The sequence below is a fragment of the Lagopus muta genome, chromosome 4 (assembly GCF_023343835.1).
Source record: "Lagopus muta isolate bLagMut1 chromosome 4, bLagMut1 primary, whole genome shotgun sequence".
Classification (NCBI taxonomy): Eukaryota; Metazoa; Chordata; class Aves; order Galliformes; family Phasianidae; genus Lagopus; species Lagopus muta.
In genome coordinates this window covers 13,951,270-13,964,703 of record NC_064436.1, presented here as the reverse complement: position 1 = coordinate 13,964,703, position 13,434 = coordinate 13,951,270, and the positions used below count along the sequence as shown (strand labels likewise).

At 38.2% G+C, this 13,434-nt stretch overlaps 1 protein-coding gene across 9 annotated transcripts in view; it reads left to right on the top strand.

Moving 5' to 3' along the window:
* SH3D19 (SH3 domain containing 19) overlaps window positions 1-13,434 on the top strand; it is a 94,210-nt gene that overhangs the window by 25,297 nt on the left and 55,479 nt on the right. For 2 of the 9 annotated variants that reach the window (XM_048941522.1, XM_048941521.1), the window contains exon 2: window positions 10,704-10,743. The exons of the other annotated variants lie outside the window; for them this stretch is intronic. In XM_048941522.1, the coding sequence (XP_048797479.1) occupies window positions 10,704-10,743 (40 nt within the window). The remainder of the gene's footprint in view (window positions 1-10,703; window positions 10,744-13,434) is intronic. 9 annotated transcript variants of the gene reach the window in all.

Genomic DNA, 13,434 nt, shown 5'->3' with positions numbered 1-13,434 from the left:
CTGAACAACAAGAAAAAAAAAAAATCTTTTGGCTTCTTGTGGCTGTATGTAGCTGTGTTTGGGACCGGCCTGAAAGGCTGGGTCACAGTGAAGCTTGAAATTATTTTGCCTCATGGTCCAAACTGGAAAAAAAAACTCAAAGTAATACTTCAACAATTTTGATGTCCATAGAAAAGTTATGATGTATCAGATAAGAGGTTCATTTTGATTAGAAATCTATTTCTTACAAGTGTGTCTAAGTGTCTTCAAGAAAGCATGCAAGAAACCTCTACTGGAATTTAACTTTTAATACCAAGAAGGTTTCCTTCTCCTTTGCAGCCAATATCTTATAAACTTATTGGAAGCTCAAATGAAAATCTATGTTAAATTAATTCCTTTTTGAAGCCACTTAAATTTTTGACCTTCAAATGTTACCATGTAGTAAGAACACAATTATGCATTATTTAAAATTTCTCTGTTACATGCTGGCTGGTATTTTATATGCTATTCATTAGTTTTTGGATTGTGATGATGAATGTTCCATAAATATTTTGCTTTTTTTTAATGTGACTTAGAACACAGTGTTTTATATTCCAGAAACTGTAGGTAAGTTTCAGGCACTTTGTTTCTTATGAAGGTATTTCTGATGCATTCTCCTTCTAGACAGGATACTGTATGCATGAAATAAGCTATTAGTGGTAGTTGTTTTCTTCAGCTATAGCATTTTATTTCTGTATGTAGGAGACAAGCTAAAATTAAATGTAAATAGTTTTCTTGAGGTGATAGATTTATATTCATCATGCGCTCTGTCTTGCATTAAAACCCAAGCAGTCAGTATCACAGATCAACACATGAAAATTGATTTGGGTTGTGCACATCTGTGTTAAATCATTTACAAGAATTTTCGAGTGAACAGAGTGCTGTGGTGTTATTTATTATTAAAATATTGTTTACTCATCCTGTGTGAGTGATGGGACATAAAAGCCTGGGAACAAGCTCAGCATTTTGATAACTTTCATGTAATAAATTGTTCCCTTGGTGTGTTGTATTCATTTTATGATTGTACTGTAAATCTGCAGTATAGAAGCTAGTAGAAATGATGGGATTTGGGATCAAATTAAAAGTTTTGGAAAAATCTTTTGTTACTTGGTACTTGGAAAATGGCATTATCAGGTGCCACTATTATCTCATGACAGGTACTGCAAGCTTGTGATTTGTCAAAAGCTTGTCAAAATTTTGGGTTGATGGTTGAACTTGGTGATCTTGATGGTCTCTTCCAAGACCTTTATAGAATTTTCTTGAAGGTCTAGGTGATTGTAAGTATGTCTTGAAAAATAGTCGGTGATCTCCAAACTGGAAGGATGAAGCTCACCAGAGAGAGAGTACTGGAGTGGAAGGTGCGTGCTGTAGTCCAGCACCTCTTTGTTTAAGCAGGTCAAGACAGTGCTTGGAGAAACGGTATTGCTGAGAGAAGAGAAGCAGGCCTCATGTTTCCAGCAGTAGTAGGCATAGTATCAAGAGGGCCAAGTATCTTTTTCCATGCTTAATCCATATGGAATACTCTGTAGATCACCAGCATCTACTCTAGAAATGGTATAGTAGCTGCTACTGTGACTCTGAGCACACTTTATTTCTCCATTTGCTGCTTAGTTGGCATTGGTGGATCCATCATTAAGAACACTTAGTTGAGGAACGTTGTTACGCTCTTGGCGACAGAGTGAAGTTAAGGTGCTTAGTAGTGTGAGTTGGATGGCTCTGCTGAATCCTCTGATGTATGCACAGGAGCAGGATACGGAGAAGGTCAGGTCTAGGCATGCTTGGGAATGGATCTGTTGCTCTAAGGTAGTGCTGATTGCAATGGTCACTGGCAGCTTTGGATTCCTGGGTGAAATTGCCTGTTTTTTCTCCTCTGTGGTAAACACAGGAGCCTTGTTTTTGCCTTTTCAGGTTGCTGGTGGCTTTGCCATCTTGTTATCAGTTGTTTAAAGATGCTTTATGGCTTTTGAAGCCTTTCATGGGATAGTAGAGAGGAACTGCTGTATGTTACCTTGAACAGCAATAGGTTGAGGGTGGAATTATTTAAAAGACTGAAGACTAGATGCGCTAACCTGATGTCAAGGCTAGAAGCTACTAAGAAGGACTTATTATAATAGCTTTTTTCCTATTGTGTGTTTTCTGAATGCCTGAAGGAGGAGGAAGTACAATTGCTAAACATTCTGAAAAACAGATGAGAGAGCTTTGTGAAGTACTGTAATTTCTCAGAAATTGGGAGACAGGTGCAGTCAGCTCTTACCTGAACTACAAGGCCCGCTAGTGAAGAACAAAAGGTGTATGCCTGTAATATGAATAGTTATTTTAAAGATACTGCTTAAATTGTGACTTAGAGCTTTCATTTGGTTCACAAAGAGACAGTGCTTTTGTTATGATTTGTGTACATTTACATCTTGCAGACTGTGTCCTCCTTATCCATGTTTTTCAATTTTTAAGTAAGCAACACAGCCATCTGGGTTGTGAACCATGGTAACGTTTTCTGAGCATGCGTTTCTTAACAAGGGGTGTAGAAGCCTTGTGCTCCAAGAAGGTTGCTTGCCTCTCCTATCTCAGTGGATGGTGTTCATTCTTTTTTTTCTGACATGCTATTTCCTCCTTATCCCTCTCATTCATTTTTTATGTTCCTTCTTCACAAATTGCTTTTTTCTGTTTTGGGGCCTGGAAATATATCTAAATGTTCCTCACTGGTTAGGCAAGTGGGCCCATGATAAGGTCATAGTTGGAGAGCTTCAGTCAGGAGAACAGAAAACCCCAGGGAGGTTTTTTAGTGGCATTCCAGTACCTGAAGGGGGCCTACAGGAAAGCTGTGGAGAGATGTTTTACAAGGGCATATACTGACAGGACAAGGTGAAATGATACTAAACTGGAAGAGGGTAGATTTAGACTAGGTATCAGGAAGAAATTCTTTACTGTGAGGGTGCTGAGATAATAGAAGAGATTGACCAGTGAGGTTGTGGATGCCTCCGCCGTGGAAAAATTCCAAGCCAAGCTGGATGGGGCTGTGAGCAACCTGGTTTACGGGCACTGTCCCTGCCTGCAGCAGGTGGGTTGGAACTACGTGATCTTAAACTAGTTGGGACTAGATGGTTTTAGGTCCCTTCAGACCCAAACTATTCTATGGTTCTGTTAATCAAATATTATCCTTAAATGTCATTGGTGCTTCTGTCCAAACAGTGAAATGGAAATTAAAGATTATCTGAAAGTAAGTATGACAATTGCTTCTCATATAGATGTTTTTATTTTTTTAAATTCCCACAAAATGGATTACTTACAAAAAGGCCTCTTGCACTTCACCATAAAGTTAAAAAGATCCTTAAGTATCATTTGGTCCTCAAGGACCATCTTGCCAAGGAGTCACTGTGCTCTCAGATAGCATACAGCTGGATTCCACATACTGTGATTTCACAACCTGCAGAAGGTGCATCTGTGCAAGAAATGAGAGAGTTCAGTGACCAAGACTTCAGTATCGGGCATAGGAAAATGAGGACATGAAGACCAATCTGATCAGCTGCAAGTTAGAGTCTGATAACAATTTGAGATAGGAAGCTGAAATGGAAGCCCACTTCAAACAGTGCATCAGAAATCTTGTCCCTGGAGAACAGGGTTGGTTAGTTAGAAGGTCCCAAGGTCCTCAGTGACTATGACAAGAACAGGAATAGCTGAAAAATCATAGAATGGTTTGGGTTGGAAGGGACCTAAAATGATCTAGTTCCAACCTCTTGCTGTAGGCAGGGACACCTCCCTCAAACCAGGTTGCTCGCAGCCCCATCCAGCCTGGCCTTGAATGCTTCCTGGCAGGGGGCATCCACAACCTCCCTGGGCAGCTGGTGCCAGTGTCTCACCACACTCACAGCATAGAATTTCTTCCTGTTATCAAGTAGAATTTCTGAACTAATTTCAAGTGTACTTTTGTAGAAAATGCTTGCCACAAAATACTGGGTTGAAGTTTTTTTTCCTTGTTAGGTGTCCTGATGTGGACTGGGTGAACAATTTCAACAAGGGACTATAAAAAGTATTTGAGCATCTGAGTGTTCCAATAGTATCTTAAGACAAATGAGTGGTGTTACTTGCCTTGTATAGCTGTCTTTCTACAGATTTGTTCTTGAATGATTTAGTGCTTTACAGTATTTCATTTTAGTGTTTATCTTTCTATGTTTTCTCACCCCCCCTATTTTCTAAATTCTCTTAAAATATAGGTCTGTTTCCTTCCACTAACAGTAGTGCCTAAATTCCAGATTAATAAATCAAGGTTTTGGAAGCTGTGCTGTCAGCATTGCTGTCAGTGTGTCCCTGTAATCAAGAAACAGTTTTTACTCTTCATAGTTTATTTTAGAGCTGAATTAGTTGCTGCTACTATAGTAGTGGGAATATTTGTAGCTGGTAATGCTCAACAGCACCTTATTGTGAATTCATGTCTCACATTAAACAAGTCTTAACTTACAAATGTGTAACACATAAGATGACTCTGGAGAAATGGGTTGTTGAGGTTTTCCTCAAAAATAGGAACATGTTTTCAGTAAGCAAATTCAGGAAACTTTTAATTAGCCTTAAATGTGGGTGGGATTATGGGAGGTTTGTTGGGTTTTGGAGGAAAGAGAAATTTGTTAAGTGTTTAGCATCCTAAAATAGTTAATCTTACTACATGGCATCAGTCCTTCACAAATCAAGTTTAAGTCTATTTCAAGTTGTAAAATAGGACATGATTTCACAATAGTTATGAGCAGTTAGCTGAAATACATACAGAGACTGCTACTACAACACCAAGGGCTATGTTTTGACAGGTAAGTGTGTCTGTGCACACGTGTTCAAAGCTTGTGGCTCCCATTTGATACCTTTAGATCATGAATGCAATACATGGATGCTTATAAAATGCTCTGTTTGTACGGTGTAGGAACCAGGAATTTATTCACACGTCTGTTTGTGTTGAATTGACTGCATGTTGTGTATCAACACCTTCTGACAGGCAGACCTAGTGTAAGACGGTGCTCTGTCCTCTTGTTGAGGACTAAACAGAACCTATGCAGGCATCATACATCTCTGGGAAGAAAATGGTAATACCATCTTGAAACATAACTTCCTTTTATTGCTAACAGTAGCAACATGAGCAACATGTGTTTCAGAAATGTAAACCTAGCATTTTTCAGTTGTTAGACAGGAAGGTGTTAAGTGGTTATGAGTCTTAATCAAGAAGGTGAATCAATTTCTACTTTGCTCTATGAAAGTATTGAGATGAAGTAGGAGGGTTCTTCATGGCTTCTATTGTGACGCTGTGGATATGCCTTAGGGCTGTGTACCTCAAGTACATCCTGGTTGCACTGGCCAGCTGTACTATTGTGTCTGAATTTGTGCTGATTTGAGCCTTTGAAGTTACTCTGCTCTTGAAAACAGAGCTTTAAAAATAAACGTATTGTAAATTTCTTGTTTGAAGTTTAGAGGGTACAAGTGTTTTAACATATGCATCTGCTGCATATACTTCATTGCTCACGTAGTTTTACTGTTCATGTCCCCAGAACAAGTAACCAGTGCTGAGCGCAGTCAAGTTTCATACCTCATGGGCAGCTTGGAGGAGCGTTGAGATTTCATGCAGTGTCTCCTTCCTTGGTCTGTTTCCCCATCAGCCACTCTCTTCTGGCTGGTGTGCGTGTTTACACCAGTGTGCATGCAATTTTGCTGTTGCAATGCAGGCATCACCTCCCACAATAACAAATCAGAAGCAAATGTAGCACTAGCAGATATGTAAATTATTTTTTCATTTATATATTGCACGAGTGCACAAAAAGCTTTGAAGGTGACTGTAGCTTATTGTTAGTCTCTTTAGCAGGTTAAAAATATGGTCTTGATATAATTACAAGCTTTATTGTGGTCAGTAGGTCTCAAAGTTGAGGACTCACCCAGTTCAGTGTATTCTTATGGCTGTGTGTGTTTGTTTCCTCTCAGCCATATATCAGTCCAGCATTATTTCCAAGAATAAACTGTGTGCTTACAAGGCTCAGTTGGGTTATATTGCATTGGTTATAGTGCCAGTGCCATTTCATTGCAGGGAGCAGTGGGGTATGTAATTCATTCTTTTCCCCAGTTTACTGCTCTGTAATTTAGTAGTGTACTGTAGAATTCAAAGCAGGTATAAAAATTGTCTGCCCTTACCACTGTAACTTTGTGTCCTGCTTTTGTGGCCTTCTGGGGAAGGGAAAAGCTATTTATCAAACTTAATGAGAAAAGTTTCTTCTAAGTTTCTCATTAATTCCACCTCATGCTTTCTGCCTTTTAAACAACTGATAAGGGACTCTGCTGTTACAATGCTAAAATAAATAGATAAATACTTGGTCTTGTAGTTTTTATTGTATAGCAGCTTCTAATCAAATTGAATGGATTTCATAGATGGTTCTATACAGTGGAATTATTTTGCGATGTTACGACTTCTTCTCTGCAAGAAGTGCTAAAAGGAGCAGGAGCTGCCATGAAACACATCCTGCCTTAACAAAATGGAAGGCAGAAACATGGCAATGCTGCTGGTCACTAAAGCTTATCTCAGTGCAAATGAAACTGGCATTGAAGATCCAGCACAAATGCACTTTTTTTTTAACCAGAAAATGTTTATTTTTGTTTGGCAGGGCCCTATGTATATGAGTGATTAGATATGGAGATTTGAGGCTCTTTCGCTCTAATGTGGTTGCCTAAGGGGGACTGTTGCAATATTTTTCTGTGACCAGCTGCATAATAATGAAGACTACGAAAATTATATGTTGCCAATATAAAGGTAGTATCTATCAAAATTCTTCAGTGGCAACAGTGCTAAGAGCCATTGCTACAGGAGTGTTGTTAGAAGCATCTTTTGCTCCTGTTCATTATGAAACGCAGTGCTGTCATGGGCCAAAACCTAGAGCAACACAGATGGGCTTGCTGTAATGGTAGCCATCTCCAGGAAGAGGCTTCCATGTCCTACCCACTATGGCAGCTGCTCTATTTGAGCCATGATTAGGGTAAAGAATATACTATTTCCTCAGAGTGCAAGTAGTTTGTCCCACTCTTTGTCCTTCAGTTAATTCAGCTTTGTCTGTTTTTTTTTTTAAAAAAAAAAAAAAAAAAAAATTGTGCTGGGGGGGCTGAACAGAAGGAAGCTATATCTCAAGAGGTAACTGCATTGGTAGTTCCCCTCTTGCTCAACAGGCAGCATTTCATGTTTATAGTTAAATTTTTTTCTAATGAGAGCATGCTTCTCACTTGAAGCCACTCTTAGCAACAAGATGGTTTGGAGAATCTTGCAAATTAAACAGAGGAAAACAGTGTCTCTCTTTGAGAATTACCTTTTCTTTTCTTTGCTCATCTTCTAAAAGCAAGAGAACGTTACTTAAAAGCTATATTTGTTTGATTTTTGTGGTCTTTTTGGCAAGATCTTAAGCTATTCCGGGTTTGCAGAAGAACTGAAATAAAGTGCTGTCACTTATTTTTATCCTGATTGTAATGTTTATATTTTCTTGGGGAGTAAAGCCCAAGGAGATAACTTTGCTGTTTTTGAAAGCTAAAGAAGCTGCCAGTTAAAGAAACCTGCACCTTTCTAAAAGCAGCTGAACTATGACATTTGTCTGCTGCTCAATTTTTGACTACTGGTAAGTCATAACATGTCAGTGGGATAAATGCAGCATGATTCTCCTTATAAACAGTGGATTGTGCAGAGCAGCTGTGGTACAAATAGCGCATCTTCACATCCCAGTGTTTTCCTTGATCCTTCTCTGTTTAAAATTTGGCAGTGGTCTTCCCAACCTCAGCCAGGAATCTCTGACTTCTTTATGCCTCATCTGCTCCACCCGCCAGCTCCTTGACTTTTTGCGCTGCATCCTACTGCTGAGCGAGGATAATGCACTCCTTCCATGCAGACTGTATTTGTTGAAGGGCAGCAAATGTTTAGGAATTTCCTGGCACATTTGACTGTAACCCCACACGCAGTAAAGAATTATATTATTTAAACAGTGTAAAGGTAGTAGAAAATTATACAAGCTTCTCCTCTGTGGAAGCTTGTTTTAGAAAGGAGGTGTCAGTCACTGGAAGTGGATTTTTTTGCGAGTAAATTTCCCTTATCTTGGTGTGGACTGCCCTACTAACTGCCTACTAACTGCATGCTAGCCCCGTGCGTGTTCAGTGTTTGCTCTAATCTGGTGAGTTGCTTTGACTTTGTGTTTAGGATTGAAGGGCATACACTGTCATGCTAGAGAAGCATTGTATCCTATAATGTTTTATAGCAATTTATTTCTTTGACATAGAGGAAAATCCACTGTGCAAGATTTGGTTTTTGGATCTTTGTCACTATTTGTTTATTTCTGTTGGAGAAAATTATAGAGGTTTTAGTTGTTGAGGTAACATGCAGAATTAAAAGGGAGCTAACTGTGGATATGCAGTTTGGGTTCTATGCATGTGATTATATTTAACATTTACCTGTGTGTATGAATGTATATCTAACATGTAAAATATATATATATATATATATATATATATATATATATATATATATATGAAGATTTGCATGTTTGTTCTGTGTATGCATGTCCTAAAGGTGTGTGGCATTATTTGATTTGGTGCTTGTATGTAATACCTATACAGCACTTAGTGGTGAAATTTAAGTGCTGAATAGAAAGTCAAGTCTTTGAGTCTCCTGTTACACCTGGTATTTAGAAAAAAAAAGAAAATTAAATTCAAAGTAACTGTAAGCGTGTACAGATCTTTATTCTTCTTTGAAGAATTAACTAAATGCTTGTTAGCTGGCTTCTATTTATTGTTATTTATTAGGCCAGTTGTACTTGTGAATGATATGCTTTCTCTAAATTCAGCCATAAACAAAATGTGTGAAAGCATCAATAATGCTTCGTGTTTCAATGTGGAAAGGAAGGAGAGAGAACTGCAGCGATTTCCTGAGCTAGCAGGCTTCAGAAGTGTGCTGGGCTGTGGTGGATCTGCTGCTGGGATGTGGGCTGAGGGGGAGAGCCTGCAGACACTGTGTTAATGTCTCCTGTGGCTCCCTTGTTTCCTTCTCACTGGTATACCTCCCCTATCTCATTGGTAGTAGGAAGGTTTTCCTTGAGTTCTTTTGCATTGTGGCTGTGTAAATAGCAGGGAACACTCCTAACGAACACCAGATGGCTAGCAGATTTCAGTGGGAAGTGCTGACTGCTTGTTGGTTTTTATTTTTTTGCATACTCACTGGTAAGGAAGTTACATGAACAAATGACAAAGATGGAAGGAGCTTTTCTGTGCGTCGTTGAACTGCTGCTGTAATTCAGGTTTGAGCTATTGCATGCTGTTTCTAGCTAAGAGAGTAGCATGTGGTGTGATGAAATGGAGAGCGCTGTGAGTCAGAAACACAATAAATTATGTACTGTATGGCTATGACAGCTCAATAGGAGCACTTGTGGGTGGAAAAAGCATTAGGTATTTCTTAGAGCTCTACTGACGTGGGTTTTTTTCTCCTTATCAAAATTCAATCACGTGGGCATGTAAGACTTCGGAGAGAAAAAATATTCTTTCTGTATGTGACATAAACCTATACAAACAAACATGCTAATAAAAGAAAAAAGTAGTTTAACGCAGAGCTTTATGATCAAAATGTAGTCTGTATGTTGTTCTCTTTTTCTTTTACAGGAAGACTCTTAAGTATAAAAAAGCATTTTAATAAACTGTTTACTAACAGGAGGAGAGTAGCGTGCTTTTGAGTAGCTGTGCACAGTCAGAATCAAAGCCACCATGGTCAGAGTAAATACACATAGGTGTAAGAACATCCTTCCAACTGCACAGTAGATATCTTTTTTTGCAAAGCAAACATCTCTCTAATTTGAGAGTATATGTATTTTAGCAGGACATGAATCTCATTTTCTCTTTTGGGTAGGCCAAAACGTTGTGCTAAGAGGTGTTTTGGACTTTATAAGCATATATCTGCATGAATGCTAAGTATTTGTAGTGCTTGTTGTCTTTATCCTTGGAAGTGTTTCATATTTTCTTGGTGTATTAGAACTTTCAGAAATCAATCAAAACAAAGAAATGTATCCAGGACTGATTAATTCTTTGGCAGAAGATGTTTGAGTTTGCATGATTGTAATGTATAGATTTTTATTTCTAGTTCATCTCATTAATGCAAATAAGCTACTCAATGTACTTAATGAATAAACAACACACTTTCTGAAAGCAAAAAGATTCAGTAGGTAGAACTTTGAGATGTTTAAGGGTTAATGACGAGCTGCACTGCATTCAGTGTATTTGCAGATGTTGCTGCAACCAGCTGCTGATTTTTCTCCCATCCTGTTAGGGAATTCTGCCAGCTGTGATTCATGGAATGATTTTTTTGCGCTGAGTAATCTGTGGTTTTTCTTGTTCCTTTTCCCTCTCCCTTATTTTTACCATAAACTAAAATCCTATTCATTTTAGCTAAAGGGAAGGAAAGCATCTAAAGCACTAACGTAAAACATTAAGTACGCTCTGTTTTGGATAGAGGAATTGTAATAAACGTTAAATTAGCAGTGATTTTACTTTCCTTCCAATGGAATGGTCCAGCATAGAAAAAGTTTTATGACAGAACCAGCTTTTCTTTTTGCTACTTGTATGGTGTGACAGTTCTTGTAAGACTTAGGTGCTTGTATTGCTAAAGAACATCCAAGTTTTGTGCTGATACTATGCCTCCTTTCTCACAGATCGCTCTGAAAGAAACAAACCAGACTGCCGCTCTTTGGGGTAAGAACCATATTCCTGTGTTTATTCTTTGCTTCTTTTACTTCTTTTCTTTACTGTTGTTTTTTCCTTTTGGGGGATGAATTAGGAAATTAGCCAAAATAATAAGAAAGGCTTTCTTCTACTTCACTGTTTTGCTAAGAGAAAACAAACAAACAAAAAAAAACTACATAACTTTGTGTTAAGGGTAATTATCAGGTTTTCCTTATGGACAAGATTTTTCAAGGAATGATCAGGGTTCCCTATACTGTAATTGCATTTCCTTGAAGTTTGAAACACTTGTTTATTATTGTTTATGACAAGAAGCATTCATAAATTTTTCTTCTGTATTCTTTGAAGCATTGGCTTTTGTAGCAGGGAGACTAATTCTTGGCTCGGTCAAGGGTAGCTATCCTTTATTTTGTTAACTCTGATCTCTGATCATCTCTAAGGGTTCAAAATTGGGAAAAGCAAACAAAAGAAACAAAAAAATGTTGAAACAAACACAAATATTTTAATTTTATCCAAACTTCCTTTAGCTTTGAAAGTCTGATGATTACTATTGATTTGCAAGGCGACAATTTCCCCTAATTTTTCTGAATACTCTCAAACTTTTATTTTCCTCTCATTTAAAAAAAGAAAATAGATGTCCCTTTCATTTTTGCCTTATTTCCAAACTTGTTCATCAATTCTCTCAGCTAAGGATTAAGATGTCCTTCATATCCTGTGATGGATAATGGGATTTTAATGAAGTAGAGTGATGAAGCAGACTAACTAGCAGTGGTTCCTGCGCTCCTCCGTGACATACCTTTCCATAGGACACCTCTGGTGCCCAGCCTTCAGACGTGACCTAACGTTTTCATTTTATTTTGTTGTAATTATTTTTCTTGTTACATTTTTGATAGTACACTGGGGTAGCTTTTATAGCTAGAAGAAGGGAAGGAACTGTAACCTCTTCTTATAGCACAGCTGATATCTACTTTGTGATATGATGGGAGAGCAATTGTTTGCCCCCTCCCACCCAGCTGTACTGTAGTTATTCCCAGCTGTGTGTTGTTGAGTTTGCAGTGGGAAGAGTACTTGAAACACCAGTCACTGTTCCTTTATACGATTAAAAAAGCTGATTTTTTTTTTTCCTTACAATGATGCAGGATGCAGTTGTATTCGATATGTTCGAACCTTTATTAGATTATGTAATATTACCGTAAATTGAACCGAAATTATTATCAAAGGAAAATACAATGATAAAATGTTTAATTTAAGGTTGAAACACTTTCCACCTCATCTGATTGGTCCTTCTCACCAGTATCTTTTCTTTCCTTGCGGTTTATTTTAGAAGTTCTAATTTTCTCCATTTCCCCCCCCCCCCCCCCATCCCATGGAATAAGAACTACAAATGTGAACCACCTTGACAATGAAATATTTCCCTAAGTTTCTTTGTTACAGATTTCAAATTCTCCCATGGAAAACTAATGCAATGAACAGCGTAGTGTAAGTTGCTCATAGCGTTGGGAAAATTGAGGTTCTCATAATCCTTGATTTTTCTCAGTAGTGCACTCAGCTTCTAATTATTTCTATGTATCTTTTGTCACCTTCTCTGTCTCACTGGCCATCGTGTTATGTTAGTTCTGCGTTTGAGGGTGAGCTGTGAGAATGACAAGTCATTGTTAAAAGGAAAGTGTGATTTTGTGCATGTCTGCTGGATGCTCCTAGGCCAGAGCAGAAGCAGCATGCCTCATTCAAATGATCTAATCTTCTATTTGTTATTGCTATGCTCTGTGGTTCATCTTGTAGTATAATGGCAGTGTTCTCATCTTGTGTGATGGATTGCTCGATGTGATTATTACCACTGTCTGACCATATCAGCTCTGAGAAGAGAGCTACAGACACAAGGTGACCAGCATCTCTGGCTGTAAAAACTGAGGGAAAACGAAGTCCTGAAGCATCTGAAACTTTAAACAACAGTGCATCACTTCCCATGTGACAGAGGCTGTGTTTCAGAGCTACTTGAGTTACGCTGGGGTCTACTTATGCCATTTTATGATGGGTGTCTGTAGCCATGACCTTTTACACTCCGGGGACAGTTTGTGACAAGGGAAAGACAAAATGGCTCAAAGGCATCTTCTTTGTGTCAAGCTACATGTTGCAGAATGCGTCTTGAAAGTGCAGCATAACATGTCTCTCATGATCTAAAGCTGAGCAAAATTACCTTGTAGGTCATTGACTTGGAATATGAGGTCTAACAAGAATTTCTGAACTAGAATTAGTGTAAAATTACTGTAAAGAAAAAATTGAGGAGGTCTCGGTGATACTAGTCAAATGTATGAAGACATATGCAGTGAACCTTAAGAAAGGCAGATATTTTAAGGTGGAATAGATGATGTAAATCTTACTGAGAGAGACAGAGAAGCAGTGATTTATTTCATACAAAGCCCTGGTGATAGCTTGCATCATGAATGTGCAACACTGGGACAAAAAGAAACAAAAAAAAAGCCCAAACATCACCGCATCATTACTCTTTCTTCAGCCCTGAAAGGTTGTTTTAATCCACAAAACAATAACCTTAGTAAAAAGATCACTTGACATTATTTCTTGTGGTTGTGAGGAGCTTAAGTGGGATCTGGCATGAGGCTGGTAAATTTGGGGTTTGGATAAACAAAGATCCTAGTTGGTGTTCAAAAGAAGGGAAACATGCCTTAGATATTGCTTACAAAT